This window comes from Ammospiza nelsoni, chromosome 6 (genome assembly GCF_027579445.1).
Source record: "Ammospiza nelsoni isolate bAmmNel1 chromosome 6, bAmmNel1.pri, whole genome shotgun sequence".
Taxonomy (NCBI): domain Eukaryota; kingdom Metazoa; phylum Chordata; class Aves; order Passeriformes; family Passerellidae; genus Ammospiza; species Ammospiza nelsoni.
In genome coordinates, this window is record NC_080638.1 from 28,711,775 (window position 1) to 28,736,416 (window position 24,642).

Sequence of the window (24,642 nt, forward strand, 5' to 3'; positions counted from 1 at the left end):
TTATTTTTCCTACTTCAAATGAACACTCCCACTTTTGCACTTTCTTAAATCAGGTTTCTTCTGGAAATACTTTGGTTACAAGGGATACACGAGGTCGCTCAGCTGTTAGAAATAGTCAGCTTTATACATTAGAGCAATTGCATAAGGATTCAACATTTGGTAAGTAAAAGATACATTTGCTTCATTTCAGTTGCATCCCAGAGCCTAATGAGATTTATCATTTATGCAAATCAATTTGAATCTCGATATTGCAAGGACGTCCCTACCTTTACATGAATTCAGAAAAATATCACCAACCACTAGCCAGAGCTTGCTTAGAATTTCTTTAAATATTAAATGGTGATTTGCTTCCTCTGAAGCTGGTCTTTTGATGTGATAACATCAAAGTACAGCTTTCAGATAACATGAGGATATTTTGAATGAAGGAAGGAAGCAAGGGGTGTGGGGCCCAAATCTGTAATGAGTATAGAATTGTAAAAGCAAATTCTTATTTTGAGCCTCAACAGTTAAGCTATTTTTCCTTATTTTATTTTCTTATATGTGGCAATAACTGTTTAAACTGACAGATATAACTGTAGTGTAATTACCAACACACAGAATGTCGAGGCAAAGGATGTTATCACTCCTTCATTAGGATCAGATGGATTGGGGCTTCCACTGGAGAGTTTAAGTCCCTACAATTTAAGAAGAGTGTTGGGGTTACATTTTAATTTTTTTATTACCTCTCTGGCTTTTTTTTTTCCTGCAGAAGCCAGCAGAATTCAGCCACCTCTTCCTTCAAGTGGCACCAGCTGTAGGTTCACTCATGGATTAACTATTTCTGTCAACTCCTATTCAACAAAAGGATACCAAGATTTATCCAAACATATCTTGGCTAATGCTACCACTGAGGTAAGTAAAAACACTTATTCCTTCTGGAAGTTGTAGCAAAAATGGGTGGGACAATTCTTGTCCTACATCACAAACAGTTACCTATTTGTCAGGTACCGACACACACTCTGAACAATTTTGAAGGATGGGTGAAAGTGAGCCAGGCTGTAGCCATGGGGTGCAGAAGAGGGCGTGGGGTGTTAGCTGGAATGTTTGAGTGAAGCTGGTGTCATTTGTCATTGTTTTCTAAGGTAATGGCAGCATGCTCTCAGAACCTGAGGAACCTCTACACGTGCCAAGCAGCAGCTGGGTGGAAGTAAGTTTATGGCAGGTCTGTGTCAGGGGAGGCCTTTCTCTGCACCTGGCCCTCTTGAGGGCAAATACCTTTTGTTTGCCTTTGACAGATATCAGTGTACAGAAAAAGAGGTGCAGGTGTACTACAAAGCCTTCCCTTCAGCAACAAGGCATGGATTTCTGGGAGCAGGAGTGATAGAAAGGCCTCTTCCCTTTGTGTGGGGACTGGTGAGAGATCCTGGCAAGAGGCATCTCTACGACAGCTCTATCAATACAGCTCGAATACACAAGAAGGTAACCAGCCACATCCACCTGGGTGAGTATCCTCACATGTAGCACATGACAACCACCAGCACCATCCTGGCTGGATGCAGGCAGCCAGGAAGAAAGTTAAAGGCTTCTTGTTCCATTTCTTCAGGTGTAAATAATTTCATTATTTAATATGGGAGCTTCAGCTCTGCAAGACTTTTCCAAAGTTGATATTAAACACATCTTGCTGTGGAGTGCAGGTAGAAACAGTGGTTTGAAAGTAAAGATAAACCTGAAGTAGCTTGAAAAAGCATTTTAAATATGTATTATAGCATATGAACTAGAGCTCTGCTCCCAGGAAGCAAGTCAAAATAAAATATGTATCTCCATGTAAGGTGTGGGGAAAATTGTGACAAGTTGAAGTCATCAAAGTCTAATTCCCCTTCCTTTTTTTTTTTCCCAGTATATATAGTGACTGATACCTCCCTGTGTTACCTAAAGCAGCCCCGGGATTTCTGCTGCATTACTGCAGAAGCCAAAGAGGTAAAGTGAACATTCTGTCTGCAACACAGAGTTGTTCTGATATCCTGGTTAAAAGAAAAAGGAGAGAAAGAAGTCAGTCTTCATATCTGCAGGAGTGCCAGTGTAGCAGGAAGAAAAGACATGCCAGCATCACACAAGTGAATTATGTGTAAAACCCTTGTGAATGATAATTGCCAACCAAGGCCCATCAGAGAGTAACACAAGTGTCACACAGTATATTCTGGTTGCAAACACACAGGATTTTGACAAAAGCATTTAATAGATAAGAGAGTAGTAATTTTTCATGTTAAGTAAGCAATGTGAGAAATATGCCTCGTGGCAAACAAAGAAAACATTGCTATATTTTTCAAATTGACATCTTTACACCTTGTCATGTGCAGGAGAACTTGTCTGTCCTGGCTTTTCAGTCTGTCTATGATGCATCCATGCCTCAGCCTTGTAAAGAAGCAGTGAGAGGGGAGGTTTTGCCAAGTGCTTGGATACTGGAACCTGACATAGTGAATGGAAGAGAGATCACCAGAGTTATTTACATGGCACAGGTAAGGATTTTTCTTTACGTCCAACTTTGAATGCAAAAAGCTCTTACACAGCAGAACACTTAGAAGCTGGTAAGCAACAAAAAACACAATCATCATGGTATGCTCCATGAACCTTATGAAGTGACCACAAAGTCACCTCTTTCACACTTCTCAATGCAGAGACTCTTACTAGGATTGTGTTTAAGAGCACATTCCCAAGCTTTTACAGCATTCAACGCTGCTTCCTTGGATATCAAGCTCTTCTGCAAAGGTTTATTAGCAATTTTAGTATATGCTGTGCTCATGTGGAGAGCCAATATGGGGAGTCTCGATTGCATTTTCACCTTGCTGTGGACACAGGAAGTCCACCTTGGGTTATGCTATTTTCAAAATCCCTGAAAATATTTGGTGCATTTTTCTAACCAAAGTCTTTAATTCTTCACACTTAATAGACACAAAAGAGAAGTCAAGATTAGGATTCCAGTTTAAAATAAGAAAATTATAATCTTATCATCTATTTTTTAGACTTATTTGAAAAGTAGGCTCACTTCGAGGCAGGGGTACTAAGTATTTAAAAATGTCCAGAAGAGCATGTTTTAATGTATAAAATTTATTTAAATGCTTATGTAGCAATACATTCCATTAGTCCTTTAAACTCGCCTATTTAAAACTTAAGAAACATTTTTTTTAAATATCATTAATTACCACATGGATTTTATAATGCATAGGTGAAATTTATATATGCATTTAAAAGTTTTATATGCATTTTATGCATATATGCACATACATTGCCTTTTGGTGTATGCACACACATTTTCAGCAACATTGTGTGTTTCAAACTAGTAAATTTTAATCCAAGCTCAAACTCAAAAGCAATGTGGGTCATACCTGCTAGAAGCAACATGGAATAGCAAAGTTTTGAAAGTCTGTGGAGCATTGAGAAGAAAAAGACACAAACCACACAGCAATAATGGCATTTGGCTGTTAACTACTTTTGTGCCCAACACATCCTCATTAAATCAGAGCTGTTCCAGACTGGAGAAGTGCTCTGCTTAAAGCAGGCACAGACTCCACCCTGCAGCCTTTCCTCTAATCCCTGCAGGTGGACCTTGGTGCCCCGGCCATCCCCGCCAGGCTCCTGAGCTCTGTGGCGAAGCGGCAGCCCCTGGTGATCGCTCAGCTGGCTCATCTACTCACTGCTTAGTGCTGCTGCACCTGCGGGCACTGAAGAGCTCCTGACAGCTCACAGGGACACACGAGTGCCAGAAAGTGCCATGGAAAATGCTGCCTCCTGAGGCAGCCACCACCAAGCCTCACTTCAGGAGCCTGGTTGCTACTGCTGGACTCTATGGAAGTGCAGTTAGAGAAAAGGATCATTTGTTTTAGCCAACACCACTTATAAGAAATGCAGCAAGTTTAGTGGGGAACATCTTCTCCTGGAAACAGCAGTTTCCTGGAAAACCTCCATGGAAGACAAGAAAGGTGTACTGCTCTATAAAGAGCAGAGGAAGATACCTTGCTTTACAATAGCCAGAATCATACAGCATATTACTTAACTCCTGTTTCCAAGCAGCTTCAGAGATCAACTTCTTTAAGTAAGTTTAGCCTGGAAGCAGTATCTGTATGGCTTGAGACCTTTTACAAGCTCTTAAGCAGAGCTGCAAAGCCTCTTTCTAATGATAAGTACCAAATGCAGAATTCCTGACTGTGTAGCTAAATCATTTATCTTAGCTGGCTGCCTGCTCCCTTCCCTTTGAAGAGGGAAGTCAAAGCAGCGCAATATGCACTAGTCATCCTACACCCTGGATAAATTTTTCATGAATTTTCTGACTGCTTGCAGCCAGTGTAAGGTGTTTCAGATTGCCACTACACTATGCAGCATCAGTAGACACCATCATACCTCAGGACACAGTTTTACTGTACTGCAGAATCAGGTGCTTTCAAACAAAGAAACCAAACCGTTCTACACAGTGACACTGTCACAGATAGGTTAGTACTCAGTAATCAGCTTGTTCCTAGAATTTAAGTCCTGCAAGTAAGAGTAGCTCCAACATTTTTCCATAATGGCTTTTCCCATCAGCCCTTCTACACTTGCAACCAAATGCATTAGGATCTGAAAATATAGCCTGGTCACACTTTGTTCATAATGTGACCAGCTGTCTCACTGTAGCAAATACAGACTCTTCCCATTCAATTACCTCATGGGACTTCTGTGGCACTTAGTCCAACAATGCTGCTGTCAGGCTTTACATGTTTGTTCAACACAATTCCCTAGCTGGTTCACATGTTCCTAAATCTAAGCTAAACCACAACCACCTCAAATATTCAAATACCTTCATTTAATTCTTCAGCACAACAGTACAGAATCACTTTAGATATATCTAAGCAATAAAAGCTGCTGTGTTATGCTTTCATTAGCTCAAAAAGCCCACATTGTTCAAGAAGGTCTTGCACTTTGAATTTGTCAAGTGAGAAATGTGTACTCAAGCATCCACCCCACTGCAGCCAGTGCCTGCTACTTTCACACCATTACTTTCAATATAAGGTGAGTTTTCCCAGCACATGGTGAAGTTAGCTGCACTTCCCACCTTTGAGTTCAAGAGCCAAGATCTACTTTTACTCTATTTTTGCACAGGTGTAATTTTGGCTCTCAGATTCTGTGTTACTTCCTGTTACTAATACAGTGAGTTTTAAATGAAAAGACCATAGCTATTTTGAATTGATACTTAAAAATATAGCAGTTTTGATACATACCTGCCCAAGGCTTCCTCCTCTAACTAGATCAGGGAGGGTGACAAAAGTTTTCACTTACATATTTGCTTTGTTTCATCTTTGGCTAGTCATGGCTACAATCTTAACACCAATATATTAGTGTTCTTTTTTTGGTGAGGTGCAGCCTTTTGCTAAAAGCCTGAGTCACAGCATGGTTCACTTTGAGCATCACACATCTTACAGCCCCTCAAGCAAGAATGGGTAAGCTGTCAGAGTTTTCTGCAACTGAGCAAAATGACAAATTTCCAGATTTGTAACGTGTCAATGTCCTCCCTTCAGTGGAAACCCAGAAGGAAGAGCAGACAAGGCAGAACAGTAAAGCCCCAGGAAAAATGAGCAGAACCAGCAGCATGGGATATTGGCTGTCGCCCCAGTGCTGCTCCTGTAGCTTTCCAGAGGAGCTAGGGGAGGTCTTCATACAACCCACAACAGATTTGCTCAGCGCTTTGCTTTTTTTCCCTTTTATTTTGGACATGGCACTAGTGATAAAGCAGGTTTTGTAGGAAAAACATCTCGGGGGACTCCTGTTGATCAATGATGCCAGTGCCTATGAAGGATAGTGTCTTATTGTACAGTGCATCAGATGTTTATTTTTATATATACTTAAAATTTTTTTTCTACGTTTACAAATTAAGTTATTTATATATGCTTGGTTTGAAGCGTTTTTATATGCTATCAAAGCTAAGTTTTATTTTTATCAGTATTGTAACTTTTTTTTAATACAGTCTTCAATTGATACTAAAAAGCCTATTTATATGAATGTTTTCTTTTGCAAATACAACATTTCTTGGTACTTGCTAATGTATGGCATCGGTTTGCTTGGAAGAAAGAAACAAAGGCCCAGCAGATATCAAATTTGTTTCTCTACAACAGGCAAAAACCAATTTCCTGTAAGTTACTGCTGAGCAGCAGATGATCAAACCAATTATATTGTACCACCTAGGGTTGCATCTCTGCTCCTAAATCAAGGTTGCTATTTTCATATCCACAATAAATGGTATTTTCTACACAAGAAAATGTGCCTCACCTTATTTTGCTCCAGCTAAGATACCCATCTATGGAACTATGCTGGATAGAAAATCAACACAAAGGCAAGTTTGAGATAACAGATGTAGGTCTCCTACTTACCTGCTGAGGAATGAGCATGGAATATGAACTTTTGCCACAGGAATCAAGAAGCCAGTCACTGCTTAAATTGGGGTTCTGTGACAGTGCTTTCTCCAAGCAAAGGGGGTTTTGTTTGGTTATTAAAAAAAAAAAAATGTTGGGTGAAGCTTCTTCCTGAGTCCTGTTACACAACTCCCCAGAGCAGCACATTCAGAAGGAAGTTAATATAACATCATTTTTCCTAATTTTCTTTTGAGACCTTTGAGTTTGCAATAGGAAAGACTGGCAGAAGAAAGGCCAACCCTCAGAGCAGGCTTTCAGTGAGCTCCTGCTCTCCTGCCTGCAGCACTCTGGCACCAGCAGCAGTGCCCAGAATAGAGGGACAGCGCCCGAGGGACTCACACCGAGAGAAAGCCGCCAGCCCGGGGGCAGCAGGGCCGTGTCCTCACACATGGTCCCACAGCCAGGTGTCCACAGGCAGAAAACCTGTGCTGCACCCTGCCCCTGGGCCTTGGATACAGAGTGAGGCATCTGGTTTTACACAGCAAATGTGCCTGGGGCTGTGGATGCCCAAGAACCAGCATCACTGCATTAAGTCATAAGAACACAGAAACAGGAGCATTTCTCTTACCTGCTGGGTCCCACTGCACAAGTGTCTCCAGCCCCATAGGGCACAACTGTGTTCTCTGGTTGCTGGAAAGTGCTCCTGGGGCTTGGTCACCTTTTAAATAAAGAGAAGGATAATTCCAGTATGCTGAGTTCATGAAGATGGCTGTGACCATAGTAGCTATGCAAGCAGTTCCATAACACCCAAAAAAAATCCATGCCAGAATCAAGAGCACGTTTTTTAAACTCTTATGGATTCCAGTTTCTCCCCCTTTCACCACCCTGCCCTCCCTTACATAGCAAAGTAGATTTCTATTTCAGCACAAGTTCAACAGGCCAGACAGGAGGTCTGTGCTGCACTTTGTCTGCCCCATGCTTTGTGGCAAGGTTCCCATTTTGTTATTCAGCCTAATACCAAGAGGTTCTATACTGACACCTTGAACACAAGACAAGACATTTAATAATGTTTATTATGGCAACAATTTCAAATGAAATCTGCAGCAAAACATCACATAATACTCAGCCTCAGGGAGCAGGTATGGCATGATATGGTGTACTTGCTCTTCAATTTGCATTGAATTGTTCCATTTGTATTTGTATTGCAGCATGCCTACTTTTGGGAACTCTTTTCATTCAGAAAGCCCCTAAAAAGAGGAATGCAGGTGGAACCTGCCAAATCTTTCAATACAGTGCTTAGTGAACAAGACAAGAAAAATTACAATATAGGTCAGACACTAATGTGCCCCTGTGATTTCTCTTTCTGTATCACATATTTTAACAGAAGCCACAATTCTACCTAATCAGTCCTGTCTGTAGTTTTGTTTCAAAAACTAACTCCAAGATGTTACCTTTTCTCACCTTGTACAGGGAAGAGGTTAGTTAATTAGCAAGCTAAACAGCTCTGGGCTTCACCTTGTCCAGAGACTGTTCTTAAGTAACACAGAACTCACTTTCTGGAAAAACCTACAGAAATAGGACACTCCTAGACAAAAGGAAATAATGTCCTCACTGCTTTGGGGCAGGGGGAGGCAATCCCATGAGACAGCTGATGAGCACCTAAATATATTCTGCTACTCACCAGCAGTCCCTGTCCCAAATCTCAGGTCAAGGAAATACTTGGGAAGAAGGAAATGAACAGGAGGTCACACTCTTGGTGTGACCATCTGTCTGTAAGGGCAGAAAATGCCCACTGTCCTCCAAAAAATGGGCCCCTTTCAAAACCCACTCTCCAGAGAACATCACAGTGCTTCTTCACTTTGTCTGCTTTTCCAGGCTGTTGCTCTCTTGCTGCAGCACTTCCTGACTGATAAAACCCAAACTCAAGGCAAGAAAAATTATAAAAAACCAGTGAATAGCAGCCAGATTTCATGTTCACAACTATAAAAGTGTCTTAAAAATATGTCTTCAGTAAAAAATATAAACAGATATTTTATTCCTTATTTCTATGAAAAACCCTGGGAATTGCAAGTTCTGTTTCCAATAAGAGATGGAAAAATACTTAAGCATCCTTTAGGAATAATGCCATCAATGGTCTAGGGGATTTATCTAATATGGTTTAACTTTTAAAATCAGTCTTAAAAAATTACAATCAAACCTTCAACACTGAGCTTACAATGAAAAATAAATATAGGCACATCTCTGTGTCATATAGGTTCACCTCTTCCTTCCTCTGACTGTAGAGGCTTTGTTAAAAGACAGCATGAGAAGTCACACTGAGTTAAGATACAGCCACCAAGAAATCATCTCTCTGATCACAAAGTAACTTGAGTTGATTCCTGGGTCTGGTCACAGCTGTTGCTGCACAAATACAAAAAGTGTCTCTGAGTCCAAAGAACAGCTGCTCTGAGATGCAATCAAGGTGCTTAAAAGACTTTTGACTTGGAGATCCGTTTGCTGATGCGAATCCTTCAGCAGAGTCACCATGGCAGAAAGCCCAATGCAGGTTTTGCACTAAGTGGCCGCTTAGCTTCAGTATGCTCCCAGCAAAGAGCTCCCAGTCCTTTCAGAAACACTGACAATTCCATGTGCATCTTCACTAGTAATTTTTGTCCACAGAGTCCACCTCTGCTAACTTTGTGTGGTCATAGTAGCTAGAGATTGTCTGGTCAGCTCACAAGGGTTAGTCCTGTGCTCCTCCATCTGATGTTCTGATACAAATACTTGGGACAGCCTTTTCAGGTCTTTTACAAAATCCTGCAACAAACAGACACAAACCAGAGAACCCTTAGTAATGGAAACAAAAGAGACTGACTTAATTTTTCCATAAAGAAAAATTTATGTTTAACAAGGTTAAACATGTTGATGGTTGTCCAGTGCAAAAACCTAGAGGAACTACAGAATTGGCTGCAATGATGAATGCCTGCAGACATTCCCAGTCTCCCCTCTGATGCCCACACCCCTTCTCAGACAAGATCACTGCCACAATTTAAATGGTTAAAACTGCTCCAACCTGCAAATGCTCAGCCTTGGAATACTGTCCATTTTTAGCAAGGCATTTGGGTTGATTCCTACATTTTGATTGTGGCCAGAATAGTGAGGTTCCTCTAGAACATTCCAACTGCTCTCACACTCTGGTGGTAGGAGGCACAGGGATATAAGTGCAAGACTGGTCAGTTAAGACACTCCCCAACACATTATTCTCAGCTGGAAAGCAGCAAGCACACTCAGGCTAGAACTGAGAACTGGTTAACTGAGCCAGCTGGTCTCCAAACTGGTTTGCAATTCTGGAAATGCTTCCACTGCATGGGCAATGGTGGATTCACACAAGTACAGCTTTCAGCCAAACACTAGCAACAGAGACAAGCTTGTTGGAAACCAGTCCTTCCTTGGCATTAAGCAGGAACAACAGATGGGAAGGTTATGGGCCTTAGCCATATTAAATAGAAATACAAGGATATTCTGTTTACATAGCTTTACTTTTTATTTTATTTATTGTCTGTGCATATCTAATACTTACTGAGGGCCAAGGGAGCTCTTCAAGGATATGCAGGCAACTCTGGATTTCACTAGTTCTCATTAGTTCATGTTCTATAAGACCATGAAGCAGGAAAAGGAACAAATCCCACTGCACAAGAGAAGAAAATACCAACAAGTCAAAAAGAAATGGATTGTGTGCTTATTTCTTTATCCATGTATAATTCACACTTTTCTTTTTGCATCAGAACATGGGAAAAAGGAGCAAGCATGTTATCTATCTGCGTGTGACAATGAGGGCAAGAGCAATGTCCACAATGAATGAACACAATTCCTTCAGTTCTTACATTGATTTTCTTCTGCCATAAAATAAGTATATGGTATTATAAATTCTCCATCTATAAACACACCAAGAATTTAATTTCTGCCTGATCAAGAACAGTGTGAAAAATTATTTCTTTGATTCCTGAAATAAGCTGGGTTTAGCCTGCAATTAAATAGGGTGATTTTCAGCTTTTGTTGGAGTGTTTGTCACGCCAATACACATGCAGAAATGCAAGCTGATAAAAGGCATAAGGATGCAACCAAAGACAGGCACGTGTCCCGCCCTTGCAATATCCCAGGCCAAATGGGCCATTTTGCCATTGGCTCCTAACCAAAACTGTGCCTTCCTGAGAGCCCCCCAAGGCAGGCACCAACCCCTGACAAGCTGTCCACATCCCTCTCTTTCACTGCCCCACAGAAACAAGGCCAACCCGCTGGCCAAACCTTGCTGGCCTCAGTCACACGAGCCCCAGTGAGCACTGTGGGCTGGCAGAATTCCTGCACAAATCCCTGCCTGCCCCACACATCAGAACAAGCTTTACCTCTGGCTGCTTGGCTTCTGCAAGATAACCCATGTTCTTCTTGCTGAAGATCAGCTGCACGGGCACAGATGTCCCAAAGTCCTCCTTCCAGATGGAGAACAGCAGCTTTAGGAGGCCATAGGTGGGACTGTTCTTTACAGGCAGCCTCTCAGGGCTCTTCTCTGGGGATTTGATCCCAAGACTCAGAGGAACATGATCTGAAACTAAGAGGAGGAGGAAAAATGAACTCCTATAGCTGCATTATTTCCTTTTCTAGTGATCATCTTGGTTCAGCAGCACAATTAGGGAGAAGAAACCAGTGAACTAAGAGGAATGGAGTTTGGAAATATTAGGTCAATATTTCAAAATTATGACCTTTGAACCTACACAGACAGTATGACATAGTTAGAGATTTCTATTCCTCAAACAAAGAACACCAATTTGCTGGAATATAGCCCAAGTCCTGAAAATCAGCCTAATATTTAGTCAAAGAGAACCTAGGTGTTACTGCAAAGGAGAGAAGAGTAGCACAAACATTTAAGTCTACAGACAGACTGAACAGTTGTCCATAGTTTAGACTCTGGGCAGAGTTACGTGACTTCACACAAGTGAAAGCAAATCTGAACAGTGCTTAACTGCATATGAACATAAACAGAAGGAAGATACCAGTTCTTCCTTGGTACAGTCTAATGGAATGGGACAGGTTGACACTGCTGCTCCCAGAATAAATTTCACAATATTCAGATGTGAACTGCCTTCTGGAAAGACAAATTATGTATAAAACTTCTAAAGCTGATTCTAAACCCACAAAATTAGAAGGCTGCCCGTGAAGAACACATCTGTGTTGAGATCACAAGCTCCTGCTCAGAGAAAAATTGTGTTTACATATCAGAGCAAGAGAAAAAAACAGACTGAAAATGTTCACAGGAGTCATAATACAAAAAAAAATTACTTCCATTATTTTCCTAAAAAAAGTCATAAAAACATAATTTAATGGAAAAGGCCCTTACTTTTAGTCAAAAAAGCCCAAACTCCACCACAATTTTTCAGAGGCAGAAATACTGGAAAACATATCCCATATTTAACTGACGGTGTCAATAAATAAAAAACAACAGATGTGAAACAGATCAGAGGGATGGTTAGTCACTGAACAACTCTGTTTTGCAGAATGTAAATGGGAATAAGAGTAACCACCCAAATTGACAGAAAAAAAATCTTCAAACTCAGTGGCACCAAAGAGAATTAAATATCCATGAGCTCTTAACACTTATATCTCTGACCTCAAGGATCTAAGAGAACTCTAATAACAGATTTCAGTCTTAAATAGCTTATCATAACTTACTTACCCAGCAAAGATGCCAACTCAACCGTGCACTTGGCCAGCTGCTGTTCCGATGTGGGACATACAAACTGGAAAACACAAAAAAAAGTTGTATTTTTTTCCCCATAGAGCAGACTGGACAAAACAGGGCTCCACAAGGGATAAAAAATATCCAAGAAGAGCAGGCAATTTACATCAAGAAGCACAGAGCTATAATGAGGAGGCCACTAAAGACTGAAAGACAAAATAGTCATATATGAAAAGGGGATTCACAAAGGCAAACTGAAGTAACAAGCAGATCTACACAGTATAAAAAAATACAGTGCAACATTGCCACATTTGAGCTCAAATAAAAACCTCTCAACTGAACTCAACTGTGAGGCAAAGAAATTAAATTTTTACAGGTATCAAGACAGCCCAAAGTGATTCAAAGGGAGTTTATGCTGCTTTTTTACATCTTTTACCTTTCTGCATCGAAGTGTCTGACTCAACCTTCCCAGCAAGCACTCCAGCCACACGCAGTCAACCACTTCACCCTCCTCCCGTGGGCCCACAGCAACACAGAGAACATCCTTGATGAGAAAGACAACAGTTAACACACACATTAGTATCCTGCTCTTCCACACACAGATCCTTAGACTTGTGACAGAGCAGTTCATAAATAGTTCTTCATAAAACCAGAACCTAAGTTAGTATACATACATTTCATAAGACAGAGTAAAGCTGATTTTCTACAACCTTACCAAGATCTCATTTTCTAGCACATTTCTCACTAATGTTACGAAGTAAAACTCAATGATGGCAACAAATTCATATTTCTTAAAAGTACTAGCACTGAAAGCTCTAAATAAATTTCTCAGCACAGCAAGCAGCGCAGGGTAGAAGAGCTACAGAAATTCCGACCCCTCTTACATTGTCATGGAAGCTTCAGTGCCAACCCAGAGGTTTCCTCATACAAATTGCCTTCCTTTTTTTAGCACAAGCAAGAAAGCATTAAAGGATGTGAACTCATTTTCACACAACTGCTGGGAAAGCAATGACAGTGATAACCAGCATTACTTGTCTGTCAAGCAGACAAACAGCTGCAAAAAACACAGTCAGAACATGCAACAGTAAAAGGCAAGGTGTTCAGAATTCTTTTCCTTATGGGGTGCATACGTTTAATGAATGTGAAATTGCACACAATACAATGGGGTCTGCACTGTGGTTTCCATCCTACACATGCCAAAAAGGCCACACTGCTATACTACCAGAAATCCTGTATCTGAGACAGCACTCCTAGCAGGGAACTCTGATATAGACACAGCAAGCAGGGGTTGGAAAAAAACCTGAGAACTTTTCATCATGCTTCCTAAGCACTCCCCACAGCCAGCTCCTCAGAACCAGAACATTCTCTTAAAAAACCCACCAAACAATCAAAGAAAACCCTACAAAACAGCAACAAAAATAAACCACGTACCTTAATCTCATTGATGATCTGGGAGGGAAATGGAGCACAGTGCTGACAGCCTGGAGGACAGTCCCTTCTCAACTCAAGAGCATCCTCGCCTGGCAAGGGAAATCCTGGGACTTTCAGCATTCTGTTGAAGGTTGCCTTCACTTCCCTTTTGATGAGTGCTATAGAGAACAGAGAACAAATCCTGTCTGCTTCAGTTTCTGTCTCCACTGAAGCAGAGAATCATTTCCAAACACTCTTAGCCTTTCATTCCAAGGGCCACAGCGTACATTTTCAACTCCCTCTCTCTGACCTCCTACTATATTTAATGTGCAGAGGCAAATCTGGAGAGGGTATACTAATCCACAGCTGTAGAAGACAGACACCCATCACTGCCAGGTACAACTGGCAACTCATCTCACTTCCCATAAAAATATTTCCATGGGTTTAACACAGTACCTAAGCCAGAAGGCAATGCCAAAGTAGAAAGCTGATTCAGTGTGATCATGCTAGTTCAACCACTGTGCCCATAAAAACCTTATGTCTTCTACCAAAATACATTTTGATCAGCATCCAAAACACTAAATTCCTGTGGCTGCAAATGGTACATGGACATTCCTCCCCAGGCTTTTGGCCCAACCTGTTGAAAAAATGGGTTTTCAGAGATTCTGAAGAGTTGCCAGTGCAGTATTACAGAATGAAAAGACTACATTTGCCTTCAGCCTGCAGAAAATGCACCCAGTCCAAGAAGTGTTTGTTTTACAGGAGATTTCAGAAGCGCTCTGTACATGTGACCATAAGAGCTTTTGAGAGAGCAGTTGTCTGTACACACTGGAAGTGCTAAGACAACTTCAGCCTAGATGACATTTCCAGAAGCATTTCCACAGCATTTACTCTCATCATCGTACAAGACTCCATAACTAAAAATCACTACCATGGGCCAAGTCCAAAAGATCCCCAATGAAGGTTCTTAGAGCTAGAAATAATTATAATTCCTCCTAAACAAGGAGGAACAGAGCAACGGCATACTTTACACTAAAAAGAAAACAAAAAAAACCAAATAGAACCAAATACTTTATAACACTGTCTGTCCCTTGATCTCAGAAAAAAAGAGCACAATGCACAGGTTAGAAGCTCCAGCTCAAGGTAAAAACACTCACCTGCAATGTTGGCAGAGAGCCAGCCACAGGCTCTCTCGGTAGCCAGCTCCACTGCAATGTTTTCTGCACTACTTAAAACCTTTACAGGGAGGATAACAAATCACTGGAGATTTACTATCAGCCACAGCACTGCAGTCAGTGAAAATTCAGAAGGAAGTCTAGAGGAAAAAGCTTAATTCTGGCATGCAACAATTAAACTGAACACCACCTCCTCTATGGAAACAGCTGGTTTGAGCAATACAACTGAGGCATTTTGATTTTCCAAAACCCTCATCAACTTTTTGTGGAAGTTGATGCTAAAACCAATGCATTATCATTGCAAGATAAATGCAATCTCTATAGCATTCTAGCCTCATTAGTCAGCTATGAGCTGGAGTATCATTTTACCCACAATATGCAAGGCAGCCCAGTAGAGGTGACTCTTGTTAGCTATCACTCAGTCCTCCCACGAGGGCATCAATAGATTTTCTTTACCTGAGCTATTAAGGGATAAGTGAAGCAGCAATGGAAAAATGGTAATGATCCAGACTTAAAGTCAAGGCTTTTAATAAGTTTTAGGGAAAATACATACTGCTGCAGATGTCTCTTCTGGCAACAACACTCTTACTGCCTCAGGACCTTTTTTTTTGCAAAATCTACAAGAAAAGGAAGAAAGTGTGCCATGGGGTTAGTCTAGGTTCTTGGACAACATTCAGAGGTTCATTATGTAGCAATGCAATAAATCAGACTAAAAGAACAAGACAAGGAAAGGGTAATTACAAGCAACTAAGCTGCAATATCAATTTTCCAAAGAGGAGAAATACAATAGCTGCAGCGGATGTCTGTTTGGAGCAGAGAGACACACAGCACCTTTATTCCTTTCTACAAACACAGTATTAACTGGCTGGAGCACAGCAGACACTCACCATAAGAAGAGCAGAGGGCATGGTTTATAATTACCAGAACCTGAGCATGACAGGTCAAGCTAAATTAGGCTTATAGATTCTGCAGTAAGAAGAGATAGGAAGGCACATGTTTAAATAACTTTTCCTCCTTACTCTCTGCCTTTGATGAGTGCCTGGGCCCCTTCCTCATACAGATGAGTGCACACCTCTTCAAGCAGTTTGTCATTATTAACAACCTCCTCCTTCACTTTATCTTGCAACATGGCTTCAGCCCTTTGAACTAGCTCTGCTACCAGTGTTGCCCTGCAACAAAACAAAGAACAATCAGGCAGATTGAAATCAATACAAGAAACAGTGCACACTAAGTGCCCCATCTCTTCTCCCCAGGTTAGGGGGATACCCATGTCAAATGCTGTAAGTCACTCTGCTAAAAGCAAATCAATCATGCTGTATCATCTATATCATCTCCTTGTTCTGTGTGTATGGAAGACAACAGCAATGAAGTCCTGCACAGCCTTGGTGTTCTGCTACGCAGCACACCCCCATGGAAGCTTCTTTCCCCCATACACACAAGTTTAAAGGATCAACTCTTTGTCTAATTATAATGTAAAGTTACTTTTTAAGTCACAGAACAGGTGACCAGCACTTACTTGATGTGCTTCACACAGTTGGATCCCACCCTCTCTGCCACAAATTCCACTGTCCTCCGTAGGGAAGGAGGCTGGTTGTGGAAGAAAGCCTGTTCCAAATCTACCTGTTCAAAAGAAAGCACTACAATTGATTAGAGCACTTCACCCTCCTCTAACCAGCACAGGAATGGACAGAACTACCTTCTGGAGATCTACTAAAAGACAGTTTGCCTCCACTAGAACTTTCTGCTACTGTAGCATTCATCATCCCAGAATAGTACTCCCTATTCCCTTCTAATCACTTAAAGCTTATTATCAGGGTTTCTGAAGCTACAAAAGACCTGTAAAGGGGAAAGGGAGAGTTCTGACAGTGTCTACTAGTAGTGAGTCACCACACAGAGCTTGTTTTGGGAAGAACAAGCCCTTTTAATTAGAGGCTGATAATCCTCTAGGCTCCTACGCATGTCCTTCTCTCAGCGGAAAGCATGGCTACAATCTAACCAAAACAAAGTATGAGAAACGTACCAACATTTTATGTTAAAGAAGAGGGAAATAGATAAATAAGACTAGTTGTTCCAACTGCAAGAATGTTTACTGACGTTATCTGGATTTCAGCACCCACACCATATCCCAGCCACATGACTGTAACAGAAAAACAGGGAGTGAAGATACCTGACTGTTAAACACAATGTTCCCTGGCATTAAGAGACCACTGTATACCCTGCACTCACACAAGCAAATTTCTCCTGCCCCTTTCCCCCTTGTGACTCCCTAATTTCGTTACCTGCAGCTTCCGCTGCGTGACAGAAGCCTTGGGTGCTAAGGACTCTGCAGCTGTGGGAGTGATTTTCCTCATAAAACCACCATTCTTGCCTCCACTACCAGCCACAAAAGAGGCAAGTAGTTTACGCAGCTCACCTGTACAGGAACACATGCAAAAGCAATCATCAACCCCATAAGAAAGGAGAAAAACTAATCCCAAAACTCAAGAAAGAAACTTTCACTTCTCCAGTCCTGTTCCCAGAGCAGATTCTCTCAGCTTCTACAAAAGCAGAAGCTTCATTGAAGCAGAGGGGGCATCCCACACATATAACTGGCAGGGCACAGCAAGGCTCTGAAGAGGAAACTTCGGAAAGGCCCCCTAGCAGATGGGACTTGTTCAGAAGGATGAGGGAGCAGTTATTTTTGTGCATTCCTTTTTAGCGTGGCACGCAAGAACTGTAAAGTCTACAAGGACAACAAGGGGAGCAGTTAAACAAAATTCCAAGAGACAGGAGCAAATCCTGGCAGAAAAGCTGGACAACTTATTGGCCCCTAGAAGATTTTGTGAGACAAGTTTAACATACAGTTTGTGATAGAGGTTTAACATACAGTTTCCCTACTAAGCCTCAGGAAGAAGAGCACCATCTCCCCATCTGAGACTCTATTGTCTACAGAGAGGAATTTTACCATTGGCAGACAGATCCCATGAAAAAGCTATCTCAAACAAACTGACAAAACACCAGGGCACAAAAGGATTTTTCCCCTCTGCCTGGCAGCAGAAATCTGCTCAAGGATCAAGACATTTCTTGCAGCACAAACTCCTCTTCCTACACCTAGGATAGAAAAGCTGTGTTGGTGTAATGCTTCCTCACAGCTTGTGAGGGGTGGCTTCCCCTGTCCCTCTGGATTCAGACTCTGTGGATCAACTATCGTGACTAGGTAACCTCCCTCCCTCAGCTTTAGCAGATACTATCCACAGCTGCAGGAGCTTCTGAAATACAGCTTCTTATCAAGGTTCTTGCATATACAACTGGGACCTTGCGTTGTGAAGAGGAGTAAGAAAGATGATCCAAGGACTCAGTACCAAACAACAAATATAAACAACTGACTAAATAAAAATAAATACATACTAATATACTTTATGTATATAGTAAAAATAAGTAAAATACTCACCAAGATAGGGACAGCAGGTATAAAGTAACTGCTGATCCACCAAGGGTACAAAGTCCTGGTGAGAAAATGAAGGAAATGCTGAAAGGATACAGTACAAAATAAACAGTCTTCAAGTCAGAAATCCTATACATGCAGTCACAGGCAGGTTTCAGGGCAACCTTTCCATGAAAACAATAGCTGGATTCCAAACACACAGCAAAATAATGAACTTTGCAGCCCAAGTGTTCAGTCCCCGTAACACAGAATGAGCTGCTCTTCATTTATTAGCCTAGCTCAGCCTTTGCCCCTGATCACTACCAAAGCCCAGCTGAAAGCTGCATTAAAGAAGGGAACCAGGACTGCTGCCACAGCCTCTACTCATAAGGGAGAAACCTCTCCATGGAGGAAAATAAATGAGGCACATCTGCTATGCATTACACCTCCACAAGTGCCTTCACCCATGGAACACCATGCCAGGGAGAAATGTCACTTCAGTATTAACACAGCACATGCAGGGCCATGGAAGGAACAGGAATTTCAGATCCCATCCACCAAGGAAATGTATCTTAGCATCCACACCACTTTTCCATGGAATACTATATATCCCCTTGCGTGTCTAGGAATTATCTGAAACATCACACATGCCATACCCTCCCCTCCTTTCCTGCTTGCTCATACCATTTTCAGTTCAGTCTGAACCCTTTATCATGACACTGGAAAACAGGTGATCTCACAAACAGCAACCCTGCTCTACAGTCCCATCATTCTATTTCTGTTCACCATTACTTTTGCTTATTTCTGGGAACAGCTACAGTTTTGTCAACTCACCTTGCAGGAAAATAGCATCTCATCCTCCAGCATAACTTGGCACCTGTTCTGCAAATTATTGCAGCAGATGAGATGGCTCCTGCCTGACAGAAAACCCAGAGCTGCAACACAGAGTTCACAACCCATATCACAGATGCAATTGAGGCACTTGGCCAAACTGGGCACCACATCCATTGGCCTCCATATGCTCAGTGCAGCTGCCCTGAAGGCAAGTTCCTGATCAAATCTTACAGCTCCTGAGGAAGTGGTAGGTCCATCTTCCCTCACTGATTCAGAAGACATGCTGCTGCACTAACTCACCAGAGCCTGAGCAGATGTCACAGCGTCCACCACAAATCTCTCCTGCATGTTGTCAGCAGTAAAAAACAATTCTTCAGGAACTGATGGAACCTGAAAGAGAAAACCCAGCAGCTGCAACCCAAAATGAAGACAGTAACTTCCACTATTTCTGATAACAGGACAGTAAAATCTCACCACCCTGCCACCCACAAAAAATGACCCTACTAAAAATCTTCTTGCCCTGAGAACTTTCCATAAAATTAAAGACTTCTTTTAATCACAGTAACAAAAGCCACCTTTCTTATTCTCCCCATACAGCATCTTCCACATTTCCAACAGGTTCCTGCTAAGAAATTACCTTGCTTCCAACTGGAGGCACAAAAGAATTTTAAAAGTTCATCATACACCATCCCTCTATCCAATAAATTCCTCAGTAATTCAAGGCTGACAGCTAGCACACCATCTTTGTGACAAGAGCTTCCAGGTCTAACAGCAATCAGCTGTCAATTTGCTTGCAAGGTTGCAGATTAGTAAATACAGAATGTATTTCAGATGCAATTACAATTCCTATTGGGAAAAAATTGTTGCTTCACACAATTCCACTAAAGGAAAATAATTCTCCACTAAAATACAGTTATTCTTTAAACCCCACAACAGGGTAAAAAATCCATGATAAAACAACAAACTACTGTATTGAATTGTTTTAATTCATTTCAGTGCTATTTTGTATTGAGTTCTGTGCCCTGCTTTTTCTTCAGAGAAGAGTTACATGCACAGAGGAGACTCTACCTGAAAAAGCCAACCCAGAACTGCAAGGATCAGCAGCTTGTTCAGGAAACTCATCTCCTTGTCTTCAGAAAGGACCATTAACCTGCCATGCAGCAGAAGTAGCAAGACAAGAGTGTCAGTTTTCAGCAGCTCAATTTTCATTAAGGAAAACATTCCCAAACCATTCACTTACCAATTACACTATGTATATACCATGAACACATTCCTTGCATGTCTGCCTTTTTTGTGTGTACCTGCATAACACCCTGTCTTAAGTTTACACTAGACAAGCCATTCTCTTGAATGTGCTTCAAATTTTCCTCATGTATATAGGAAAGAAAACTAGAAAATTATTTAGGCATTGGAAACCTTGTAGGTTTAAGGTCAAAATTCAAGCTCCAGCTTGAAGGTCAATCACAGCTGCAGATGTAGAGTGATCAAGTGGGATTTAAAGATTTTGTTTACTTAATAAAAAACACAAATTTGAATCAAGTATTAATCCACAAGTTTAGGCTGTGTTCTCTTTGCAGCTTTATGTAAGATAAACAGTATGCATGATTTGCACCCCAAAAAAAAAAAAAAACCCCCAAAAAAACCAAAAAAACAAAAAAAACCCCAAAAAACTAACAAACATTCACTGAAAAGTTCTTTACAGATATATTTTCCCAAGCTCTTACCTGTATACCTGCAGCAAGAGACTAAACACTTTCCTGTAATAATCAAGGAAAGGAGCAACATGATCCACAAGGGAAAGGTACTCCACAATCCAAGGAATAGTGAGGATAGAACGTTGATCCCGAATAGATTGTCTCAGAAGCTTTAATATATCCAGTACAGGCAGGGTCTTAAAGGATAAGAGAAGTTAAACCAGCAGCTTGAAGTTATCTTCTGCTACTTATAGAAAACTTTTGTCTATATCTTGACTTTTCTTTCTAGGATTTCATCTTCTGTACTGGTGACTTCTGGCTAATGAAAACACTTCTTTTCACATGACCAGAGGTAAAAACCAAACTATGACTGCAACCAAAGATCCCACTGGAAATTTTGAAAGCAAGGCTAAAAGCCTGACTACGTACAAAATGGAGTCAAGGTCTATTGCTTCCATTCGGTGGCACACTGCTGGGAGATGTGTGCAAAACTAACACAATCAATTCTGGTAGCTGGATTTTACACTATCCATACAAGTTGTCTTAGCTAGGTGAAATTTCTGGTATGACAGACCCAGATTAGCAGAAATAACAGAAGACTGACTACCTTACCACTGGTGCATTACGCCCTCTTTTCGAGATTACAGAAATTCTTTTTCCTTTGTTCCCAACCCCAGAATATGCAGCAGGGACACAGGACCACACAACATCATCCCAGGAACACTGGCTCACTTTGAAAGAGCATGACCACCCACAATGCTCCCTAAGCTAGAAGAAGTGCCTGTCCAGCAAAAGGCAGTGCCCTTCCTTACTTGGTTTCTAAGCGCCAGCGCGGAATCTTGCAGGTCTCTGGTTGGCTGCTCCGCAGTGCGATAGGGCAGGAAAACAAGGAAACCCAGGAACTTGGCGAGGAGTCGGAGACTCAACAGGGCCACAGTGAAACGCTTCTTTTCATCCTAAAATGAAGAAAAGGGAGCTGAAGCTATGCTAGCCCACACTGGCAAAGCAAATGTCTATGCTAAACCTCCATTCCTGTCATCTAAAAGGGCCATATAGCTTCATCTCTGCTTTTTATAAAGGTAAGTTTCCAAAATACATATTTATCAAGTATTTTAAATTGCTTCTGTCTCCATTGCTTCACCTCTTCACAAGAGGGAATTATTCAGGAGCTTTCTAAGACAAGCAGCTGCTCAATCGTATCTATGCATTAAGAACTTTGGAGTCAATGAGAGACAGAGCTGATCTCACATTGCCTCCTTTATAGCACTACTACTCTGCAAGTCTCCATCAACCTTTGGCTGCTACTTTGCTAAAGACTATAAGCTGTGATACCTCTGATATGCAGACCTGAGTGAAGAAACACCTGTACACCTATTAACAGATATATCTACAAATTCAATGTGACTAAAATCTTTCTATATGGAAAAGTAACAAGGAACTTATTGCTATGGGGTGCCACAACTGGATGTGGTTATTTCGTTGATCTAACACAGGTTATAACAACCTAAAGAGGAGGTTTTCACTTTCACACTATTCTGCACTTATGACAGTTCTATGAAGCACCCTGAAGCATGCAGGTAAGGGGTTCAGACAAATAAGCAAATTGCAGAGTTATGACAAAACCAAATGACAAAGCTCTTGTCCTGTAAAAACTGTGGTGGAAGCTCCAAGCAATTTACAATCAAGCCAGTAATTGTTTGACTACTGGAACAGCTCAGAGAAATTCCTGACAGATGTGTTTGCACAAAGCAAACCTACCTGTTCCTCCATATCTGCTTCCCCATCACTGTGCTCGTGCTCCACCAGAGTAAGACCATTCAGTTCAAGTATCTTCAGGCACAGACTATCCATCAGGTGCTGATTGAACTGGTAACTTCAGCAAAAGATGATGATGAGTCAGACTGAGCTGAAAACAGCAGTAAAACCTCAACTAACACACGGCAGAATTTTGAGCTTGTCTTGTGAGTTGTAACAATCAGCAGACATACAACATAACACGACAGACAAGAATGCAAGAGAGAAGACTTAGGACTGGCTGACCACCTTCATTTCCACTCTTCTTTTGTACTTTTTAAGAGATGCTATGTAACAAGTCTCAGCATAAGGATAATAAAAATCAATCTGCCAAATGAGGAATCTATAAAATAACTGAATTTAAGATAAAAATTTCACATAAATTATAATTCCCCCGTGCTGTGAATTGTGAAAAACGTATTAAACAAAACAACCTGGTTTCATTCTGTACACTTTAGCTTCATGCACTATCACACAAGAAGCATTTGTCCAGTCCAGTGTCCTTGCTAGGTAGCACTGCATGCCTTGGCACTGGGAAATGCTGACACCTCCAAAAAAATACTGTGGGTTTATACCAGAAAAATCATTACCATATCATCTAGTCCCAAACTTTCTGGATAACTCTCTGCTGCAAGAGAAACATGCTGGTGCTTCCACTGTCCACACATTCCAGAGGGAACAGCAAGCCCAGGCTACTCACCTTCCAGCACTGAGGATGAAGTCCCTGAAGAATTGTTGGCACCCTGGGAATGAAGGGGGTGGACAAGGCCCTCTGATGCTCTGAGAAACAATAAATCTCTCCTGCAGCCTCTTCAGACGGCTCAGATTATCAGAGCCCAGCATATTAAGGACATCCTGGTCTGGGGTGTCTCCCCAGCTTGCACCACCACCGACAGGACCTTTGCACATCTTCAGGAGACAGAAAGAGTAGCGAGGTGGATTATTTGTAACAAGGCATCATTTCACTCCATCTCTCACCCAGCACATTATCACTTCTTCACAAGACTGCTTTTGCAGTAATCCATGCATGGTCTTTCCTGGTGCCCAGGAACATCCAGAACAACTCTTCCCCATGCCAAAACATGCTACCCACCTTGGCCACACACAGCCTAGAGGTCTTGTGAGATGGAATTCCAATCTTACATGTCTAACTAGGGCATACCTAGCAGACTACACGTGGATATGTGGAGAGAATGCTTATCACTCTCACAATCTTAATGAACCACTCAGCAGGATCTTTAGCTCAGCCTCCAAGGATCATGATGCTGCACTACATGTTCCCAGAGCAGGTTTTCCTGAACTTCCACAGAGTTCAATAACATTTAAAAATTAATGCCCCACTGCCCCAAACTCACAGATACAACTCAAGACTCAAAAAATTACAGAACTGCAGAACTGTTAAGAAGGGGTCTCTTGGATCATCTAATCCAACCCTCTTGTTCAGTCAGGGTCACCTCCTGACCTGTCAGTGAATACTACTGAGAAAAATTTCACTCTCTCTTCTTCATTCCCTCCCAGCAGGTATCTATAACAGCACCAAGGCAACCTGGAGCCTTCTCTTCTCCAGGCTGAATATTCCCAGGTCTCAGCATTTTTTCTCATACAAAAAATGCTTGGTGCCTTAATCATTTACAAAGCCCTGAGCTGGACTTGCTCTAGTAAGTCTGTATCTTTCTTTCCTTGTGCTGGTGAGCCCAAGACTGGACACAGCACATCAGACATAACCTAGCAAATACCCAGCAACAGGAAAAGCTGACTGCATATCCCTACATCTAAGTCGTGATAGTTTTAATGAGAGAGAGTATAATAATAAGAAGCAACATTTAAGAATGTCTATCAAGTGAGCAAGTACTAGGTCCATTTATTCCAAACAGAGCCCATGTTCTGGGGGCACGTCCCCAAGGGAACATATTGCTACACTTCTCTACCTTTAAATTTTCAGGCCTTGACAAGTCCTCAGTCTCGGTTCATTTCTGCAAGAGCATCATAATCCACACAAGAGTCTGCAATCATTTCCCAGACAGACACATTGGATCCATTGAAGACACCAGTTTAGATCCACTTAGATTTTTGGCTACCCTTGTGAAATCCTGCAGTCTTCATTAAGAAGGCACAGATACAAAGGAGAAATACAGCACCTATGACTAATTAAACCCTACTGATGCAACAAGGTTAATCTTACCTCTTTCCCACAATTTCCATTAACACACCCATACAATCACACAGGTCACTGATGCAAACTCAGACTTGACATTAAAGGAATTTA

The 24,642-nt window shown here is 41.5% G+C and overlaps 2 protein-coding genes across 2 annotated transcripts in view; one reads left to right on the forward strand and one right to left on the reverse strand.

Annotated features, from left to right (window-relative positions):
• STARD9 (StAR related lipid transfer domain containing 9) overlaps positions 1–6,263 on the forward strand; it is a 94,021-nt gene extending 87,758 nt beyond the window's left edge. Inside the window, exons 28-34 of the mRNA XM_059474891.1 lie at positions 54–159; positions 749–891; positions 1,122–1,186; positions 1,275–1,480; positions 1,877–1,956; positions 2,337–2,495; positions 3,577–6,263. Of these exons, the coding sequence (XP_059330874.1) occupies positions 54–159; positions 749–891; positions 1,122–1,186; positions 1,275–1,480; positions 1,877–1,956; positions 2,337–2,495; positions 3,577–3,678 (861 nt within the window). The 3' untranslated portion in view covers positions 3,679–6,263. The remainder of the gene's footprint in view (positions 1–53; positions 160–748; positions 892–1,121; positions 1,187–1,274; positions 1,481–1,876; positions 1,957–2,336; positions 2,496–3,576) is intronic.
• Positions 6,264–7,409: 1,146 nt separating this feature from the next.
• CDAN1 (codanin 1) overlaps positions 7,410–24,642 on the reverse strand; it is a 34,063-nt gene continuing 16,830 nt past the window's right edge. The window contains exons 11-28 of the mRNA XM_059474892.1: positions 23,077–23,285; positions 22,341–22,455; positions 21,395–21,538; positions 20,613–20,779; positions 19,957–20,038; positions 19,189–19,278; positions 18,082–18,136; positions 16,931–17,064; positions 16,168–16,271; positions 15,671–15,820; positions 15,205–15,268; positions 14,634–14,712; positions 13,498–13,655; positions 12,503–12,610; positions 12,064–12,127; positions 10,739–10,941; positions 9,916–10,023; positions 7,410–9,152 (exon numbers count right to left, since the gene is read on the reverse strand). Of these exons, the coding sequence (XP_059330875.1) occupies positions 9,027–9,152; positions 9,916–10,023; positions 10,739–10,941; positions 12,064–12,127; positions 12,503–12,610; positions 13,498–13,655; positions 14,634–14,712; positions 15,205–15,268; positions 15,671–15,820; positions 16,168–16,271; positions 16,931–17,064; positions 18,082–18,136; positions 19,189–19,278; positions 19,957–20,038; positions 20,613–20,779; positions 21,395–21,538; positions 22,341–22,455; positions 23,077–23,285 (2,160 nt within the window). The 3' untranslated portion in view covers positions 7,410–9,026. The remainder of the gene's footprint in view (positions 9,153–9,915; positions 10,024–10,738; positions 10,942–12,063; positions 12,128–12,502; positions 12,611–13,497; positions 13,656–14,633; positions 14,713–15,204; positions 15,269–15,670; positions 15,821–16,167; positions 16,272–16,930; positions 17,065–18,081; positions 18,137–19,188; positions 19,279–19,956; positions 20,039–20,612; positions 20,780–21,394; positions 21,539–22,340; positions 22,456–23,076; positions 23,286–24,642) is intronic.